Source organism: Tetrahymena thermophila (assembly GCF_000189635.1).
Source record: "Tetrahymena thermophila SB210 genomic scaffold scf_8254548, whole genome shotgun sequence".
In the NCBI taxonomy this organism is placed as follows: Eukaryota; Ciliophora; class Oligohymenophorea; order Hymenostomatida; family Tetrahymenidae; genus Tetrahymena; species Tetrahymena thermophila.
The window spans coordinates 242,662-264,429 of NW_002476319.1; the positions used below are offsets into that span (position 1 = coordinate 242,662).

At 22.0% G+C, this 21,768-nt stretch overlaps 6 protein-coding genes across 6 annotated transcripts; 2 read left to right on the top strand and 4 right to left on the bottom strand. All coding sequences in view use genetic code 6, as the record gives it.

Moving 5' to 3' along the window:
* Window positions 1-5,272: 5,272 nt before the first annotated feature.
* On the top strand, window positions 5,273-5,947 carry TTHERM_00316520 (hypothetical protein; the record flags this gene model as incomplete). The annotated part of the gene is made up of 1 exon (XM_001021344.1): window positions 5,273-5,947. The coding sequence occupies one exon, from the start codon at window positions 5,273-5,275 to the stop codon at window positions 5,945-5,947; it is 675 nt and encodes a 224-aa protein (XP_001021344.1).
* Window positions 5,948-6,045: 98 nt separating this feature from the next.
* TTHERM_000316529 (transmembrane protein, putative) lies at window positions 6,046-6,603 on the bottom strand (the record flags this gene model as incomplete). Its single annotated transcript, XM_012798929.1, has 1 exon — window positions 6,046-6,603. One exon carries the CDS (start codon window positions 6,601-6,603, stop codon window positions 6,046-6,048), a length of 558 nt encoding a protein of 185 aa, XP_012654383.1.
* A 1,343-nt stretch (window positions 6,604-7,946) lies between these two features.
* Window positions 7,947-9,211, bottom strand: TTHERM_00316530 (proteasome subunit beta type protein; the record flags this gene model as incomplete). Its single annotated transcript, XM_001021345.3, has 4 exons — window positions 7,947-7,995; window positions 8,049-8,330; window positions 8,729-8,836; window positions 9,021-9,211. 4 exons carry the CDS (start codon window positions 9,209-9,211, stop codon window positions 7,947-7,949), a joined length of 630 nt encoding a protein of 209 aa, XP_001021345.1.
* Window positions 9,212-10,391: 1,180 nt separating this feature from the next.
* Window positions 10,392-11,320, bottom strand: TTHERM_00316540 (hypothetical protein; the record flags this gene model as incomplete). The annotated part of the gene is made up of 2 exons (XM_001021346.3): window positions 10,392-10,760; window positions 10,985-11,320. 2 exons carry the CDS (start codon window positions 11,318-11,320, stop codon window positions 10,392-10,394), a joined length of 705 nt encoding a protein of 234 aa, XP_001021346.1.
* A 1,268-nt stretch (window positions 11,321-12,588) lies between these two features.
* Window positions 12,589-16,347, top strand: TTHERM_00316550 (tetratricopeptide repeat protein; the record flags this gene model as incomplete). The annotated part of the gene is made up of 6 exons (XM_001021347.2): window positions 12,589-12,693; window positions 12,895-12,958; window positions 13,057-13,197; window positions 13,325-14,922; window positions 15,109-15,723; window positions 15,838-16,347. The coding sequence occupies exons 1-6, from the start codon at window positions 12,646-12,648 to the stop codon at window positions 16,345-16,347; spliced, it is 2,976 nt and encodes a 991-aa protein (XP_001021347.1). The 5' UTR covers window positions 12,589-12,645.
* A 1,668-nt stretch (window positions 16,348-18,015) lies between these two features.
* TTHERM_00316560 (septin protein) lies at window positions 18,016-21,622 on the bottom strand (the record flags this gene model as incomplete). Its single annotated transcript, XM_001021348.3, has 9 exons — window positions 18,016-18,274; window positions 18,370-18,494; window positions 18,576-18,779; window positions 18,857-18,937; window positions 19,134-19,316; window positions 19,564-19,638; window positions 20,258-20,904; window positions 21,455-21,481; window positions 21,541-21,622. 9 exons carry the CDS (start codon window positions 21,620-21,622, stop codon window positions 18,016-18,018), a joined length of 1,683 nt encoding a protein of 560 aa, XP_001021348.2.
* Between the last annotated feature and the right edge of the window lie 146 nt (window positions 21,623-21,768).

Consider the following 21,768-nt stretch of genomic DNA (forward strand, 5'->3'; position numbering starts at 1 on the left):
CTTAAACATCTTAGTTTTAGCAACCAGCTTCTAAACCTTAATAAACACAACATGAAATTGTTAAAAATTAGTAGCAAGTTAAATAAGAAAATTCAAACATAAAAAATTCATAAGAGAAGAACAATAACTAGAATTAAACTTAGGTTCAATAATCTTAGAGCTAGAAAAAAGATCCTTAGGTATAGTAAAATAAATAAGAATCTGAGTATGAAGAAGAATCTGAAGAAGAACCTATTAAAAATGTTTAATAAAAATAAATAGAACAATCTAAAGTATAAAAGAATTCAACCTAATAAAAATTAGAGCCTGTAATATAGTAAAAAGATTAACTAAAATCATAATAAGATTAAGTTGCTTAATCTTAAAAAGTTGATTAGAAATAACCAAACTTTTAAAATTAGAATACTTAGAATCTTAATTAAAGCTAAGGTTAAAAAAGTTAACCCGATTAAACAGCTGTTTAATAATAATAATAATAATAATAATAATAGAAAAGTTAAGAATAACCTAAATAGCAACTAGAAAAAGATGTTTAACAATAGCAAAAGAATGCTAGTAATAGCGAAGCATAAGATTAAAATGCTAAAAAAAGTACTTAGTAAGTTAATCCATAGTAAAATCAAGCTACAATATAAAACTAAGATTAAGTCTAACACTAAATTTAGTCACAGAAAGCCTTAGAGAAAGCAACTAATTAACAAAATTAAGTATAAAATTCGCAAATAAAATAAGGATAAGTTTTGGAAAAACAAAAATCTGTAGCTGATTAATAAAGTTAGCCTGCTATCGAGTAACAGAGTAAGTCAGAAACTAAATAAGAAAAAAAATTATAATAAGATAATCAATCTCATAAAGAGCAAGTAATTTAGAAAAATGTAAACTAAACAGCCAACTAACAAAACTAATAAAAACCATAACAAAATTAAGAAGAGTCTGAATATGATGAATCAGAAAGTGAAAGTTAATAAAAAATAACTTTTTAGAAAAACTAAGTTGACTAATAAAAACATCTTGATAAAACAGTAGCTTAGTAAGAAAATAAAACTAATAGTTCATAAAATTAAGAAATTCAAAAAAACTCTGCTGTAAAAAGTTTGCTAAAATAAAATAATACTTCGTTAGAAAATTAATCTAAATAAAGCGAAGTTAAATTGCAAACAGAAGAATTAGCATCATAATAGAAATCACCTGAGATCAAAAATAACAATGAATAGAATAAGCTAGAATAATCTAAGGTTAATCAACATTCATAAAATCCTTCAAAACCTGAGTAATAATAAATTTTACCTCAAAATAATGGATAACTATCCTCATCTTAAAAGCAAATTTAATAGTAACCTAAATAAAACATCCCTAATAAACATTAATAAAATGAAGAAGAGTCTGAATATGAAGAATCTGAAGCAGAAGAAGATTTAAATTAAAAGTAATAGAAAACTCAAATATAAAATAATAATTAATCTAACAGTAATGTATAACCAAATAGTCAAGCAAATACTTAAATAAAAGTATAGCCTTAAAATGGTAATCTTACCTAAAATAATTAAAAAGATAATCAATAAAGCTAACACAATTAAATTTCGTAGCCTTTAGAGAAGCATGACCAATAAATTCAATAACATTCTGCAGTAAAAAACTAAAATTCATAAATTTAATTACCATAACAAAGTTAAAATGTTTAAAAGAACGAAGAAATATAAAAATAAAACTCATAATAAAATAGTTAAATAGCTTAAAATTAAAATTAAATGAAGTCTTCATAGCCAATTTAATAACAAGCCCAAGTTTAAAATAAAAACTAGAAATAATAAAATTAATCTGAATATGAAGAAGAGGAATCAGAAAATGAAATTGAAGCCGTGAAACAGTAACAGGCTAAGCCTGCTCAGTAAGAAGCTTAAAAATAAGGTCACACTGATGGAAGTTAAATTAAATAAAATAGTTCAGCTACTTAAGACAATGATAACAAATTGAAGTCTTCTTAATAAAACCATAATGACATCTAAAATAGTAAAAACTTACAGCAAGGCTAATAAAGTTCTAACTTATAATAAAATAGTAATATCACTTAAAATAAAATCTAATAAGATCAGCCATCTCAATCTATATAATCATAAGCATAAACGTAAAAAGAAAAAGAAACAGAAGCTGCTAAGAAATAATAATAATCAAACCCACCTAATTTAGAAGATTAAAAATAAAATCAAGTTTAAGGAAAAGTTGTTTTAGAAAATGATAGCAAACTGAAATCTTAATAGAATTAGAATGAAAACTAAAATAGTAAAAATTAATAATAAGCTTAACAATAATAATAAACATCAAGCTAATAATCAAATGGCAGCAATACAGTTTAAAACTAAGCTTAAAGTAAACTTCAACAACCGCCTTCGTAAAAGGAATCTGAATCTGGGTAGAAAACATCATAAGTAAATCTTCCTAAGTAAGAAGATTAAAAGTAAATTTAAGCTTAAGGAAGCTAAGTTAAATAAAATGGATCTAATATTTAAGACAATGATAAAAAATAAAATATTTAATAAGGCTAAAATGATAGTTAAATCAATAAAAACTAATAGCAAGTATAACAATAAAGCTCAAACTAACAAGCAAATAGTAATAAAGAGTAAAATTAAAGTAAAGATAAGCTATAACAATCTTAGATGTAAAATAAAGCTTAATAACAAAAAAATGAATCTGAGTATGAAGAGGAGTCAGAAGAAGAAGAAAAATCTAAGTAGAAAGCTCCATCAGTTATTCCTCCTAAGCAAGAAGCTTAAAAATAAAACTAAGTTTAAGAAAGTTAGGTTAAACAAAATAATTCTGTCGTTTAGGATAATAGTTAGAAATAAATTTAATAATAATAAGCTACAAGTTAATAACAAAACTCAAATATGCAATAAAATAGTAATATTTAATAGAATTAAAGTTAAATAAAACAAGTTTAGCCTATCTAGTAACAAACCTAAGTATAAAACAAAGCTCAGACGTTGCAAAGTCAAAATGTGCAATAAAATAGCAATGTTTCTTAAAACTAAAGTTAAATAAAGCCTTCTTAGCCTGTTCAATAATAACAATTATAATCTTAAGCATAAAATAAAGCTTAATAGCAGTCTGAATATGAGGAAGAGTCAGAATATGAATCAGAACCTAAGACTAAAGTTTAATAGACTAAACCTACTCAACAAAGTTAATTATCAAATGTTAATGTAGCTAATCCTTTATAGAACAATAATTAAAAATAAGGCTAATAAAGCACAGGCTCTTAAGTAAAGCAGCAGGAGTAGTAACCGCAATCCTAAATTAAATAAAATTAAAATGTATAATCAAAACCTGCTGTTTAATAGCAGTAAACATAATAAGCATAGCCAAAAAAATAAGATGAAGAAAGCGAGTATTCATATTACAGTGATGAGGAAGATGAAAAAAGCAATCAAAAACCTATACAGTAACAATAAATAAATAAAAATAACTTACCAGCTTCATAGTAAAATAACAGTTAAGGTTAAGTGGTTAAAAATGATCTTAGCAAAACAGCTAATTTTGGGTAATCAAGTTAATTGCCTTAATAATAATCTTAGATAAAAAACTAGCAAAATCAAATATAACAAGCAAATAAAAGCAATTTAGAGCCCCAACAATAAATTTAAAACTAAGGCTAAGCAACTCAAAATAATTTTAATACAACAGCTAAATTCGGATAACCTAACTAAGCACCTCAGCAATAGCCTTAACAAAACAATTAATAATAGAACTAAGCATAACAGTAAATTTAAACTCGTAAAAGGTAAGATACCATAGACATTGCTAAAGAAACTAGTATGATGAAAAATAACTTAAACAATAATCAATAGAATAAGTAATAGGAGGCAGAAGAATCCGAATACTCGTACTACAGTGATTGAATGAGTGTAAAAAAATGATTAATAAAAATCTTGTATATAATATAAAATTTTAACAAAATAAAAAAAAAAATTATTAAAAATTTGAACTAGAAAATTTAAAAAATTAAATAAATTTAAAGATTTTTGTTTGCTTTTTATTTAATATTTGTTTTTTAGTTAATTGAATTAAGCAATTTAATAAAGTTTATTCATAAAATTATTTAATTAATTATGTGTGTTGAAATAAATTAAAATTGAATAATAATTTTAAATACTTTAATTTGTACTTAAAATAACAGAATTTAATAAATGAAATAAATAAAAATATTTATCGGTCTACTTAATCAGAAAAATAAATGAATTCTAAATTCTTAACAAGTGATAATGTGTATTTATTAGTTAGAGTGATGAAATATTCAGCGCTTGTTTATAAAAGATATTTCTATAGTAGATTTTGCTTTAGAATTAATTTTATATTGATAATATTTTTTTAAAGTTAATCATCTGTTCTCTCTCTTTAAATTCATAAATATTTAATTATAATTTTTATTAAATATTTGGTCCGAATTCATTATTAATAAGATTTTTAATGAAAGAAATGACCAAAATTAAAATTTTTCTTTGTTTTGTTAGTAGTAGAGAAAGATATGAAAAATGAAAGAAAATAGCTAAACAGCAATAAATAAATTTACTGATATAAATTAAATTAAAAGGAAAAGAAATTAATTAATAAAAAAATAAATACATCTTTTGACGCAAGTAAAAACAAGATATTTATTTACTAATGCATGAATTTAATAAAGAAGACAATCAAATAGCTAGCTAGCCAAAAAATAAATATACGTTAAAATTAATTAAAGCAAGCGGGGAGATATCTATTAAATTATTAGTTTTTATTAAGAAATGAATGAATGAGTGAATTAATTGAATTAAAGAATAAGTAGTTGTTTCTTGAATATTGGCTGCACTTGCTCAGAAAATAAAATAAATAATTATAAATTTATAATTGCGCGATATCCGCCAAACACATATTGAATAATTAGTTATTTATTAAATTGATTAATTAATAAATTGGGTTATTGATATTGAATAATTAATTAATAAATAAATTAATATATTTAGGAAAACATTAAATTTTAATTCTAAAAATAAAAAATAATAAATAAAATTAATAAGGCTTAGTTTATATTATTAATAAATTTCGCAAACAAAAGTCAGAAAAAAAGGGTTAATACTCATCACATAAAAAACTTAAAACTAAAAATTATTAAACTCAATTAAAACAAAAACCATCAAAAGAGATAGAGGGCAATAATAGCAAGTAAAGAAGAGTAAATAAACAACACACATAGATAGATAGCTCTTATTGAATTGCTTAAAGTGTTAAGAATCAAATGAACCAAAGAGACTCAGTCGAAAGCTGCTACCAGAGAAACAGTACTCAATAAACCTAACGAAGCAATACTACCTATTAAATTGCTACTGATAATTATATACATCATTTTGAGCCAGCTATTTCTCGAGTAGAATTTGGCAGCGCTGATAGTTACATTACACCGCCTGCAAGATAATTAGAGCAGTTAGAATAAAAAAATTCTTGGTTTCATCCTCCTAAAAAGTCCAAAAAATTTGTGAGAAGATATCTTGATTCTAGCGAAATGCAACAAATATCAAAAAAATTAAATTTTTTCGACGATTCTCTCACAGGACAAACAATATCATCATCTGATTCTTCATAAAGTTAACAATCATAAAATATTGGATTCTCTGTTGGAGTCGTAAATGAAAGAGATTAAATAGATAGTTTAGAATTAACTAACGCATACTCAACGCTAAGTATCAGTAATAATAATCCATAAAATTAAAACCAATCTAGTGTAAGCAGCGTGCACAGTAATGGAAATACATATTTTAATAAAAATCGTAATAGCACTGGCAGCAATAATTACAGCCACTAATATCCCGGACAATAAAATATTTAAAATTATTCTGTAAATTATAATAATAACAATAATTATAAATACACAAAAGCTCCAAGCAATCCAGAAAGTATTTTAAAATTCAGATGAAAAATTCAAGATTATTTTTTAAATAAATTAGGTAAAATTTTGCTTTTATTATAAAAAACTTAGTATTTTTACCTATTTTTAATTGAAATATCACTCAATCAATAAATAAATAAAGAACAACCACAATGAGTGAATGAATGAATGACGATGATTGAAACTAATTTATTTAGCTAAAATATTAATTATTTTTTTATTCTCTCAAAAAAACAAACAAACATACATACATACATATACAACAATAATTAGTAAATCCTACCAATAATTTTTTATAGTAGCTTACTATATAAAAAAAATACCGCTGCCTGTACATTATCAATTATGCTAAACTTAGTCATAGACACAATAATAATTAACAATAGAAATAAATTAAAGATGATTTTTGAGCTAATATGGCGTAAAAAGCCAGCCTTAAAATTAACAAAAATAAACAATTAAGGACAATCATCATATCTTAAGAATAATAATACAAATAACCTTAATAATATGGTTTGGCTGAATTTTTCCTTCTGAAGAATAAATAATATGGTAAATATAAATAAAGTTTTAAGTAAAATAAGAATAAAAATACAAAAAAAGTGCATTAAAGTTATATGCTTATAATTTTATAAGGATATAAATGTATTCTATACTAAATATATTAATAAATATCCATCCATCTATACAACTACTTACCAACAAAAATACCTACCTAAATATCAATCTATCTCATAACTAACTAAATCTTATAAAATTATAAAGTATATAGATGATTTCAATTAAAAATTACTCGTATTAAAATCCATTTTATATAATCCAACATGTTAGTTTCTCAATCTATTTTTATATTCTTTCTACTTTGCAAGTGTACTGTCTATCTATTAATCTTTGTGTTTTATAGTTTTACTTGAAATTTTCATTTCATAATTTATTGATTGATTTTTAAAATAAATAATTGATGCTTGCTTTTCATGTAAAATAAGATTTGGCAAATAAAATTTTAAATTTAAATTTATTAACCAATTAAGAGTGTGAAATAAAGTTGGTAATTAACAATATTTTTTATTAATATCACAAACACTATTTTAAATTTATTTCTTATTTTCTAATTTAAAAAAAGCAATTAAAATATTTTTATTTATTCAAATTGTTCATTTTTTATGTAAATACAAATTTTTATTATATTTTAAAATTGTTTGTTAATTTTTTGAAGAATTTTTAAAAAAGAATTCGATCTATTTGTATGAAATTTATTCTATTTTTATTTATTTAAATTTATTACAAAGAATTGTTTTTAAAAATTATTTTTCATTTTAAAAAATTTAATTTTTAACACTTCTCTATTTTAAATATTTGCAATTATTTAAATAGTTTGTTTAAATATATTGTTATCAATAATTTATTTTATACAACTATTTAATTATTTATTTTAATACATTTTTTAACTTATTTTTTACAATAACAAAACTATTGGTTAAACATATTTATATTAGTTTTAAATCTAAAACAATTTATTTAAATTAATATTAATATTTAATTTATTCAACTAATTATTTATTTTAATAAATTTTTTTACTTGATTTTTTATAATAACAGAATAATTGGTTAGAAATATTTATATTAGTTTTAAATCTAAAATAATTTACTTAAATTTATTCATGTTAGCATTAATTAATTTTAAAGTTATGAAAATTTTTATTACTTTAATACACTCATATTGAATTTAAAATAAGAATTTTATAATTTAATTTTTTTAAAATTTGTTTAATTTTAATTTTATTTTTCGAGAAATGAAAGTTGAAAATGAATATTCTATTTTTAGCTTATTTTTCATTTACTTTTATTCTAGTAGTGCTAAATATATTAAGTGCTTACTTAGTTATTTTTTGTATCAAGAAAACTTAAATCTGAGGAAAATACATTATTCATATAAAACATAAAAAATAAGGTGTTTTAAAATTTTTTATTTAATTTTAATATTGTTTTAATTTGCATAAAAGTTATTATTGTTTTTATATAAAAATCAAGATTGCTTGGTCTTAAGTACTTTTACTGATAAATTGTCTTTGGTTCTAATTTTAAATAAAAAATTTATTTATTTGCTAATTATTTTAAATATATTTACAATGTGTAGACTACTCCACCCCAACCTGAAAGAATATCTCTATCACAACCAGCACTTAAACTTTATGCAACGATGTCTTCTAACTCATCGGGCTTGAGACCTTTTCTCCAGAAGGATTCACAAGAACCTATTAAACCATCAGCACCAGTTCCTCCAACTTAGAATTCTCCTTCAATAGAGGTACAACCGATAGAGTCATAAGTAGCAGTGATTGGAATAACACCTTTTACTTCATCATATTCTAAACCAGCAACAATAGGTGAAACAAAATAAGGACCCCATCTATTTTAGTTTAAAAATGATTTATTACCAAATTAATAAAATTAATGTAAATCATCTAATTATTGTGATTTTATTATCTAAAAATAAATAAATAAATAATCTTTAGCAAATCTTTCCTCTTTTATTTTTAAATTAAAAAGCTCTTTATAAATGTTTTTATTGTCTTTACGATTCATTAAATTGTGCAAAGATTTTAAATCTAATTTAAAAAGCCTTCCTTAATAACATTTATTTGAATAACTTTATTAATAAGATGTATTCTCCAAGTAAAGATGACAATCTCATTAATTAATTTTGATTGACATTCTTTACGTTTTTACACCAAACAGTTTATCAACAAAAGATATTTAATGATTTGCGTCTTAAGTTAAAGTAGAAAATAGGTTTGGTTTGTTTACCTTTTTTCGTAGAGAGTAGCAGAAATAAGATTTACAAAAGTATTAACTTTCATGTCTTTATTTTCTCTAAGTCTGTATAAGTTTACTTTATATTAAATTAAACGGTGGCTATATTTTAAATTAAAAAAGTAAATATATGGCTTCTGTTAGTTATTGAAAGCTCATGAAAAGTGTTCATTTAATGTCTACTATCTCATCTATTGATGAAATTGTGTTTTTTATTTATGACATTTCGTGAATTAAACATTTTTCTTTTAAATTCTAATTCAATAATCATTTATTTTTAATTTACAATGTTTAAACATCAGTTGCAAGACCAGTCAAACCTAAAAGAATATTATCTTAGATTCTGAAAACCTTTTGGAAATTGGTGGCTACAGTTTGGAATTATGCACCCAAACGACGATCAGCACCTATTGCTACACATTATTCACCCTTCATGGCAAGCATTGAACCACCATTATATGAAAAAGGATCACCCATCTTGTATCTTTTTTTTGCTTTCTAACTAAAACGATAATAGATTCAATATTAATTTTGAATATTATTCAATATATTTTAATTAATTTTTGTTTTTGATTTATTTTTTTATTTTGCAAAATTTAAAAACCCATTCATAGTGATTAATTATCATTAACACAATAAATAAACAAATAAAGATTCTCTCTAATCTTGAAAGATATTTTCATTCAATTTCTCATATTTATTAACACTTCGCTTTCGATTCTAATTGTTTCTTTTCATATTTATTCTCTACTCTTATTCTTTTCTTTCTTATATTTTACTTAATTATTTTATCATTTTAATTCATTATTCTACTCTTTTCTTCAATTTATTTATTTATTTGCTTTCATTTATCCAAACAAATTTTCTAACTATTAACCAGATTTTGATTATCATTCATATATTAATTTGTTTGCATTAAATTTATTTTTACTTGCAATAAAATTAATTTATCATTTTACATTATTTAATGTTAATGCTAATTTTAATTTTCTTCCTTCTATTTAAATTTAAAATTTTATACCAATTTAATTAGTCATAAAATAATTAATTAATTAATTTAAGATTAAAATGTCATATTTTTATTTTCAAGAATAATAAAATATATTTTATAAAAATAAAATTAATCAAAAGTTTTAACAATTAGACCTTCAAACTATTTTATTTTTAGTTTAGTAATCTAAAATTTAAATTACTTTGTGTTATCCTAAATTAAACCCCTAAGATTTATAACTCTTGTTAAAAATTTTTTAATTTAAAATTTAATTTATTAAAATAAATTAACTACTTTTGAAAAATATTTTTTTTAAAAAAAAGGAATTATATAGTAGAACTTAAAATAAATTATAAGAAAGTAAGTATTTGATGAGTAACAACAATTATAAAATAATTAATTGCAATTTTATATAAAATTAATTAATTCTTAAATTGTATTTAATTAAATTAAATTATACAATTAAATAGATTCTTGTTGTTGGTTGAATTGAAATCAAATTAATTTATTATAAATTAAAACGTCGATTAAATTTCATAATTATTCAATATCATAATTGAAATAGTTTTTAATTAAAATTATTTTTTTAATTTTATTAAATTCTATACATTTATTTTTTATAAATTCAAATACATAAGCAAATTAAATTAAAATTTTTTAATTTTTTCAATCATTATCAGATTCTTAATCTTCATCATCACTACCTTCATTATACTAAGGTTCTACATTTAAAATACCTGTATACTTTTGCAAATCTTAAACACGTTTACTGCAAAATAACAGTTATTATTAGAGCTATAGTTTATCTCTATTTAGTTACTCTAGTTCTCTTTATAATTTATAGTTTTCGTTTTTTTCTTCTTAAAGCCTTTCTTTTAATCTTTAGTGAAACTCTCTAAGCATCGGTTATATTTCTTTTATATTGTTGATATTGTTATTATGTATAGTATGCTATATATTTTCTAAATCTCTTTTGTACTCGTTAGCTAATTCCTCATATTCTTTTGAAGACTCTTTCGCTCTTGAAACTCGTTCCTTTTTTTACAGATATAATTTAATCATAAAAAATTATTTGCTTCATTTCAATTTTTTATAAAATTGTTTATCCTATTAGCACACTTTTTTGCAATTTCTTTAGAGAGCTTTATGCAAGTTATTTATTTAAAAATTAATGAACCAAAATAAGCTTGTTTGCATATAAATTTTATAGAATACATATTTTTATATAAAGTTATATACAAAAAAATAAATCCTATTACCATAATAAGCTAAGTTACGCTATTCATACTATCAGATGCTGAGAGTTTACTTTGATACCTTTCATCATAATTTGTAAATTATTATGTTCTTTCATCATAAATATCAGGAGGTTCATATATTACTGTTGGAGCATTTAAAATAGAAGTTCCAACTCCTGAAAGAATGCTGGCTGCACTCTTGGCAACTTCATCTTTACCGTTTAAAAGCTAAAGACTTTTATGATTTGTTATCATAATGTCTTTAGTTAAATAAGGTCCATTATTTTATCCTAAATTAAGGGAATATAAGCCACCTTATTTAGAAGGTTTTTAATATGGAGGTTATTGCTAATACATAACTTATTTCAAAGATTCTAAATAACTAATAATATTCTATATATTTTCTTGTAGCTGACTATAAATTATATTTATGCTAATGTAATTTTATAAACTTTAAATTTGTATATAATCGTGCTATTTACTATTTATTTTTATTAAGATTTGAATTAGCTATTTAAGTGCTCAACTAAAGCTATTAATAAGAAGACTTATAATTAATTTATTATTAATATTTTGTATTTATTATCGTTTTATTTATTTTCTGCCTCATTTCCTCATTCATTTATTCCTTACAATCAATAGCATTCATTACTAAATTTATCGATGCTAAATTCTAAATTAAATTTTGATTGGTAAGTAAATATTTTAAGTGAGAAACATTCATAAATAAAAACTATAAAATGAAGATATCCTTTCATAGTTATTCCAATCAAAATAGAATTAATACAAATCCTTTTATTATTTGGAGGAGTTTAGGTTTAAAATATTTACTTTAAGCCAGATACTAATTAAAAAATAATCTAATAATTAAAACTTATTTTATAAATTTTAAATTTATTTGGCCTTTTAAATAGAAAAAGAATTAGATATATAATTTATAGCTTACCACAAATTATAGTGAAAACCCATAAAATAATCAAAATTTCAAGTTACATGTAACTTTTTCATTAACACATATTTATGTTAAAATTTTTGAATATTAGATCAAGGAAATAAAGCTAGATATTCTGCATTAGATAAAATAAATTAAATCTACTAAGCTACAAAACTAGAATCAAAATTTAATTTAAAATAAAAAGTTTGGTCTAATTATTTCAAAAGCTAAAAAATTGCTTTTAAAACCCAAAATTAGTTTTATTGACTTTTTTTACTTAATAATTTAGTGATATAATAAGCATTTTTTTATACTTAAGTTTAATTTATGAAATATAAATTTGACTATTTCATATTTTTTCTTTTTAAAGCTAGCAAAGAATTGATAATAAAAATTATTTTTTAAACTTATAAAAATAATTTAAATTTAAATTATTAATTGAAAGGCCAGAAATTAGCGAGTTGTTTAACAAACTTTGAAAATACTTAAAATTAAATTGATGGATAGCTTTTCTTATTTCTAATTATGGTTACCTTTTAAGAGTTTCTTTAACCACTATAAACTGCTGCAAAATATTCTTTGAATTTTTAAGTTAGTCTCTTGCTGAATTTGTTAATTGATTTTGATATTATTAAGCATTATTAAAAGTTAAAATGAATTAATTAAATAAACTTATAAATATTTACTTTGAAAAAGAGTTGTTAATTAAAATTAAAGTGCAATCAATACAAAAGTAATTAAAATAAGTATGGGCTCTTGTACATCAAAAGGAGTTCCTAGCTCTAAACAAAATAGCGTATGTTTTATTAGAAAAATTATATTACTGAATGAAAATCATTTAAATAATCAATTTTAAAACAAAACAATTCTTTGAAGTTGTAAAGGAGTTTTGCATAGAGATTATAAGCTCTTTAAATCATAAATTTATTGTTTTTTCAGCTCTTAGAGTAATCATTTACAGTAAATTTTATTTAACTGTTATACTTATATAATTTAGAGGAAACCTTCAAAATCTGATTTCAATGTATAAGACCTCATGCCAATTCATTAAAATTATAGAGGTTTGTTAATTATTTTGACATTATATTTAGAAAAAGATAGATTAGCAAAAATATAAATTTTGGCTTGATAATGATCAATTAATTATCTTTTTAAATAGGATAGGATAAATAAAACTAATAATCTAATAATACAACGATACAGAGGATTATTCCACCGAGCATTAATGACGAAAATTAATCTATTTAGATGCATAAAAATAAAAGACATATTAACTCTCAATAGAAATATAAACAAGAAAGTAATTCTTTAACTGTTCTTTAAAAACTTTAAAAATAATTAATTACATAAAATTTGTAAGTATTAGAGAAAGCTCAAATTTTTTTGTTTGTAAAGTTAATAATATCTCTAAAATATTTAACTAAAAGATTATCAACCAGGTACATAGAATACACATACGGACTGCGATATACAGTTTACTAGTTTTGAGGTTAAACCTTAGTGCTTACCTAGTGGCACTTTTGTAGGTGTAAACAACTTAAATGACTCCTCTCATAAGAATATATTGAACGAATCATAATAGAATATATAATAAAACTGCTTTAATTAAAATGAAAATAATTTAAATCTGTAAATCTAAAAGTAAAGCAGTTTCTAAAGTGGATAAAATAAATCTAATAAAGGGAATGCTCACTTTTAGAAAAAAATTATAAAAGATAATTATTTGCTTTCGAAAAGTGATAAAAAAAATTAAAATATGTCTCAATATTTAAATTCATTAACAAAAAAAGCTAGTTATTAAGGTAATAATGTACAAGAATTTTAGCTTGATAAAGTTGATCAAGATATAGAAGAAAAATAATTTGCATTTAGTGGAATTGGCATTATAAAAGCCTTCCATAATGGAAACAGTGCAAAAAATATTGTTATTAACTAGAATAATTAACCCAAGAAAGATACTAAAACGCTGGCTCAGTATCATCAAAAAAGAATAGAATCTATGTTTGATAATTTAATTAACAGAACCAGTGAAAAATCTGTTGATTTTTTTGATGAACATGCAAACAATTTTATTATTTTAAATACACAGGAGTGTAAAGATCCTGCAATTTCTCAAAGAAACATTAATTTTTCTTAATCAAGTCCTTATATTCATGCTAAAAACAACTATAATAACAATTAAGAAGTATAATTGTTTTAAGGAATCAGTGGATTACAATAAAATAATGCAATAAATAGTAATACCAACTTCTTATAAAATGCAAGACAAAAAGGAGGAAAACCTGTACTTACAATAAGTGCAATAGACGATATTTCAATCACGAAAGTTCCTTCTTAGTTAGTAAATTAGCAAAATAAAATAAGTTTTAATCACCTTTAATTGAATGAAAAAGATAAAGCATTACTATTTAAGTATGCTAAGAATTGGATTTATTTAAGCAGAGCATTCTAGCAAAATGGAGAATTAAATGATGCCTTAAGTTGTCTATTGCCTGCTACTTCTTTATTCTTACAAATGGGTTTATCTGATTATCTTGTTATAGTTCTCGTAGAAGCTTATGTTTGCTTTCTTGGAATCCTTTGCTAAAGGAAAGAAGAAGAAAGCGACAGTGCAGTCAAAAAAATAGAATAAAAGTTTCTTTACATAAGATAAACTGTTCTTTCATCTTAACACATAGCTGCTTCTCATTTAATTGATAAACAATTTTCAGGATCTTTTATAAATAAATAAACAAATCCTATTTTATAGCAAGAACCGTCTTAAAAAAACACAGAAAAGACATTTATTTTCGAAGAATGGAAGAATTATAATTAATAAACTTAAAATACAACTTTGAAAGAAGTTTACTAAAATGAGTTGATTTTCTTTTTAGAAATGATTTACACAATATTAAAATCTCCAACAAAATAATTCATCCATATATTAATATCTTTGATTGATTACATTGAGCAGTGTTAATCTAGCTCCATTTTATACAATCACCCTAACCTTAATTCACTCTATAGAGACTTAAAGCTACTTCAAGTAAGCTATTTTATTTTAATCTATTTGAATTTTGTTTAAAAAGTTAATATTTATTTTTCATTCATACTTCCTTGATACTCTTTCTCAAAAAATTCTGATTTTTTTTATTTACTTAAAAAGTTTGCAACAAATAATCAAATTTATTTAAAGTTTTGTGTAATAAATAATAAACATTTTTAATAAAAGAGTAAAATGGTTTAAGGTGATTCGAGTGGTTAGAAATTTGAAAACAAAGGTATGTAAGCAATTTAAGATGTTGTATCTTAATTAGATTAATAATAAATCAATACAGAACAAAATGATTTGAATAGCTTTTTGTAATCTTTAGTTAATGAACACTCAAAAATAATACTTAACTAGTTTGTAGAAGAATCAAACAGATATAGCTTAATATAATTAAACTTAAAAATTAAACCTATTGGCTTGGTTTTAATTAAATTAGGGCATTTGCTTAGAGTTTGGTTGGATTTATCGCAGCATGCTCTATTTTTTTATGAACAAGCTTATAAATATGATTCAAATAATTACGAAGCACTTTTTTATATTGCAATAACTCTCAGGAATTTAGATAAAACTCAAGAAGCTATACAATACTATAATTAAGCTCTCGAAATAAATAATTATTACACAGAATGTTACATTAATTTGGGAAATATATATCTTTAAGAGTATCAAAATATTAGTGTAGCTGAAAAATTCTATGTAAAAGCTCTAATTTCTTCTCACTGCAGTACTGCATAATCTTCTCTTGTTTGCAAAGGAAGAATATTCAATCTCCTTGGAGAAATTTAAAAATAAAATGTAATCCTATTAATTCGATTAATTTAATTTATAAATTTTTAATATTTATTAACAAATTAAATTAAGACTTTTACAATTTCAAAAAATATTCATTTCACATTTATTATTAATTAGAACGACTATAACTTAGCTTCAGTTTTTTATTGTTGTGGAATATTCAAAGATTCATTATATGAAGAAAATTATTATGACTTAATAGATGCTCTTAACTGTCTTTAGTTTGATGTATCAAGCTCTATCAAATATTTTAAAATTATTATTGAAGTTGTTTCCTTTTCAGTATTTGAGAAAAGTGATTGGTAGAGCAAGCTTCTTGTTTACTAAAATTAGCTAATAAATATACTGAAAAAATCGAATACAACAAAGTATGACATGAATTATAATCAGTTAGAATCTATTGTCATAAGTGAAGATTCCTATTAGTAGTTTTTATAGACATTTTAAAGCTAAACTATTTAGAAAACTCAATAATTTATACAGTGCTTACTTAATAAAACTATTGCACTAAATATCAAAGAGATTGAGGATATTTATACAAGAAAAAGTATTTAGGAGGAAAGTTCAAAAGATGATATTTAGTACTTATCAATACTTAAAGACTTTCTTTCTAAAATATCTTGCTGAAATACTAAATTTTAATGTATTTATTTAACACTTCAGAATTTTGACTATAAATTTTCCTTTAAAATTAACAACAAACAATTAATTATAAAATAAAAATTTTAAATAATTAAAATTATAAATAAAATTAAATATACAATAAAATTAATCACCAAACTAACTTACTATTAAGAGTGCTAAAATATATGTTAAACTAAGCTTTTTAATATCCCTAAATGATAAAATATTCTCTCTGTAGAGAAGCTTTAATTAAGCCTTTTTAAAAGTTTTCTATCATGCTTAGTCACTCTTTTAATGCAAAGCTATAAAATGTTATATAAAAATAAATTAAATTTTTAAGTAAATTTTCCTTTTGATGATTGAAAAAATTTCCAAATCATAAAATAAATTTGAAAATGAATAATTGTAAATAATTAAAAATATTTGTAAAATAAATATATTTCTATATAAACATATTCACATTTAATTTACTTACTATTATTATTTTTTAACTAAATTAAGTTTAAATAATTTAAATAAATTAATAATTTTAAACTTAAATTCTAAAATTTAGCCAACAAAAGCAGAAGTTATTTAAAAAAAGCTATAATTTATGTAATATTTTTAATATTTTATAAATTATTTGCTCTCCACATATTGAGATAAAATAGATTTAATTAGATAAAAGTCTTTAATAAAATTAAATATTTTTTAAAATATAAAAGAATATTAACTGCATTAAATAATATCCATACATTTTTTGTTAAATTTATCATAAAAAATAGTAATAAAAGTATCTGAATTTATTTTAAGTCTTGAAATTTAAAAAGTTAAAATATTAAATAATAATAACTATTATTATTTACAATAAGATTGAATATGTAAATGAGTACAATTTATATATCATATCTAATAAATTTGGGATTGAATTAAGTCTAAAAAAAAAATATTAGAACAGGAAAGTTTTAAAAAATTTAGGAAAGTTAGTTTTAAAAAATTCAAGAAATTTTTGTTGATTAAATTAAGTTGAGCTAGGTTGTAAATTTATTTTTATATACTGCTTTTATATAAAGTAATATAATATAGAGTAAATATTTAATATAGAGTATATTCGACAATTCTGTTTTTAAAATATTTAAATAGTTATTTAGTGGATTAATTTTTTCATTATTTTATTTAGTTATTATCTATCAGCAAATAGCAATTATGGACTAAGCTAATTCGTTAGTTATGAAGTTTTATATTTTTTTAAGTAGAAAAGTAAGATACATTAATTATATGGTATTATTATTATATAGGTTGAAAGTTTTAACATTATTTTTTATGGCTATCAAATTTGATTAATTCATTTCCTTCAATAAGTTGATTAATAATTTAATTATTATTATTCAACTCAAGGGAAACAAATAGTGTTTAATTATATTTTATATTATATATAAAAGCCCGATTTTAAAGAATAGTACGTACTATTTCCTACTTGCTGATATTAGATATTGTTATAATATAAAGTAATTATTTTTTTTTCACATAATGATTTGTTGTATTTTACAATTTTAGTACTTACTTTGTTTATTTTATAGCAAATGAAATATATTTTGAGTTGCTTTACTTATCAAAATTTACTAAAGTTTTTATGAAAGGTATTTAAATAATTTTTCTTGATTTAGCATTATGAGAAGATTAGATACATTTTCATTTAATGGCTTAATATTTGATAAAGCCAAGTAATCCTGCTATGGCTAAGGCAACACCTCCTCCAATTAATTTCTGATTCTATTTATTTTTCTTTTCTTCTTTTATTTATTTTTTCTTCTTTTTCAAATATTGCTTGTAGATAATATCAGTTAGTTTCTTAAGATCAGCGATGAAGTATCCAATCAAAAGTTGATAAAGAAGCAAGAAATCAGAATGTTCTGGATCTTCTATTTTACATATTCCCCAAGGGTATTTTCTATCAATAAAAAAGTATATATTAAACAAGCACATTTACTTTTTAAGATTATTTATGATTTTGAAATAAAAAAATAAATGTTTAGATTATGTTACCTTGCATATATTTTTTATTTTTCTATTTCTATTTTTTATACAGAAGATATCATAAGGAATGGTGGAGAATGTCCAAAAGGTCCATTCCTCAATTTTTAGAGTCTTTCTTTATCGTTCTTTAAGGGCTAATGATTTTTTGTAAAAATGTATTTAAAATATTTAAAATTATAATTTTTAAATTTGATAAATGATAAAATATTAATTACTGCTTCACAATCAAAAAAGCTTATTTTATTATCATGTGCATCTTTAATAATATTTTGCTTGATTTATTTCACTTCTTCAATCATGTAAGTATCTCCTTTTGCTAAGATAGGAATAATGCTAACATGTTCTTAAAGTTTGAGAATAGCTTTTTAATCAAATTTAGAAATGCTTCTTCCTTATATAAAATAGAGACAAACGTGTACCTTTAATATTTAAAAAGAACCATGTTAAATTAATTATCTAAAACACATATCAAAAGTAATAGTATTTAAATAAATACCCTGCAATCTTTATCATCTTCCTACTAAACACTTTTTATATCTTCGATCAATTTATCTTCAAATAATTTGTAATTCTCAAACTATTTATTAACAGTTATATAATTTATTTAAGAATGTCATTCATTATTCAACAGTAAAACTGCATTGAGAACTCATTAAAAATTTGTTCAATTTAAAAATAAATTAAAAACGTATTTTTAAATTTTTTGAGATAGAAAAAAAATTAACAAACAATAATGAAACTCAAAATTTGTAAATTTAATTTGTCTGCTTTACCTTGCCCACGATATGTTTAATAATTTTATCAATCCATTCATCAATGTTTGTTTCTTCAGAGTATCCAGGTGTATCGATCATATTTAAGTGCAATTTTATTTTGTTTTCAGTACGAATGCCAGTTACTTCAACAATTTCCTCTGTCTTTGGTCTGATGACGTCAGGCTATTCTTTATGAAATTTCTTTTTGGATGACAAAAAATAAATTAATACAAAACAAAGGCGATCGATGATAATAAATCAGATTATTTTAAAATTTTGTTAGATCAAATAGATAAAGTAATTAATTTTAGTGACTGATTATCTTTTTTTCCCGATATTTTGATTATTAATTACTATATCACAAATTTATATTTGTATAGCACTAAGAATAATATTTGAAGAATTTAAAAAATAGGCTGATCTATTTTAGATTTAATGTAATAAATACCTTATTGAGAAATGCATCAATAAAAGTAGATTTTCCTAAGCCTTGAGCTCCCGCAACCATAACGTTTATATATACCTTTTTAATTAATTCAATAATTATTTTAACGTGATTGAAATATTTTAGAGTGATGTTATTTATTTCATACTATTTTAAAAACTCCTAAATTTTAAATTTTGATATATAATTGCTAATAAAGTTGAGCGCTATAACAGTAATATTGTAAAATTAATATCAAACAAATCTGATAATTTAAAAATCATAAAAATTGCAATCATTTGATCATAATTTATTCATTTATTTATTGAAAGATTAAAATGATTTATTTATTTTAAATCAAAATGAAAGGCTTGTAAAGCTAATAGCTTCATCGTAATAGTGTTTCTAAGAACATTAAAAAGTCAACTTTTTTATTTAAAATTTAAGAGCAGTAAATGTATAAAATAATACAAATGTTAAAAATTTAGCTAAGATTGATTAATTGATCATGAAGCTCAAATAAAGAGTTAAGAGAAAAAAATTTTTGATGACCAAATTTTCGTCTTTTGAACAATTGTTTATTTTCAAATGTTAAATAAAAGTTTTTTATGAAATGCACTGACTGCAAAAAAGAAAAAAAAATGGCAAGTTAATTCTAAGATTCAAAATAGGAGAATAATAAATAAATAATGAATTAATAAAATATAGCAATTTTTACAGGTTTTTCAAGCTCATGCTCTTTTAGAATAGAAAGCACTGATTATTCGTTATGAACATGTGAAGTAGACTATGCATTATCTTCTTATTAGCTTATCAAAACACTTAGTTAATTTTGATTTTGATTTGTATGTAAATAAGAGGGATTATTTTAATTGTTTCCGCCAACCTAAGTCTAAGTGATAACTAACTCTTTTAAGGGTGAATTGTGTTAACTGTGGAAGTCTTCGCTGACATATTCAGAAATTAAGGTTTCCCCTAGTCTGTTATCATCTTTGCCATGGAACATATTAAAGGATCCTTAGAGGGCAGATCTTTTTTAACTTGTTTGCTTTTTAAACTTTAAATCTTGATCAGGAAAGAAAGTATTTTCTTATTTTTAAGGTATTTATGGACTGCTTTTTTGAGGTGAGCTCACTTCTAAAATGTTGCCTATTTTTTTTTACTACTATTAGAGCATCTCGTTCAAATATTATTTATCTAACTTTGAAAAATCATTTTTATTTGAGTTTCTTTGATCTGCTTGTTTTTATTTAATTTAATCAAGTTCCTCTAAATCAGCCAACAAGTTAGAATTATCATTATCCCAATGACTTGATTCAATGCTTCTGGTAAAAGTTCGATTGAATATCTATTCTCCTGATTCATCTAAATATATAATTATTGTAATGAGTAAATTTTTAGCATTAAAAATAAATTTGAGTTCAGTTTTGATATTATTTTCCTAGTTTCATATAACTAGTCTTGCTTATTATAAAGGTTTTTTTTTGAATTTTGATTGGTTCAAATAGCGCTAACTTATCAAAAATAGATTGACAAACAAATGGAGTTAATCAAATTAATTTAGAAAAAGAAAAATAATATTGCCAAAAAGATTTAATGAAATGTTTAGCTAGCAATCATCAAAAAATTTTTAATTTCTGGAGGATTGGAATTAAATGAAAGCTATTTTGAATCCAAAGGAAATGAGACAGTTGTTCTAAGTAAATCTATAAATCAATCAATTAATTAATTGATTAGTGAATAATAGTCATTTAGAAAGAATCAGTGACTGATTTTCTTTTATTTTCTTTCTAAACTAATAGATTTACTTAATATAGGATTTAGTTGATTTTGTATTTATCAAAAAGTATAACAAAATTTATAGAGCAAAATCAAGTAAATAAAGAAACAAACAAGTAAAATAGTATTTTTCTACCTAGATTATATGGATTGTTTCTGTTGTCTAAATCAAATATAAAATTTTTTAATAAAAGATTTTATTTAATAAATGTGCGATTTTACTTTGATTTCTTTCGAAAGCCGAAAAGAATTAATTTGGGTTATTTGTTGCTTTTGTTGGAAATGGAACTCTTTGATTGTCCATTTTTATTACTTTCTTTACTTTTTCTTTGGTTTATTTTCTTTTTGTTTATTTCTTTCTTTTTTTGATAAAGTCTTTTTTTCTATCTAAATTAATTATAAAAAAAGTTATAAATTGAATATAAATATTAGTCAAACTGCAAATAATTA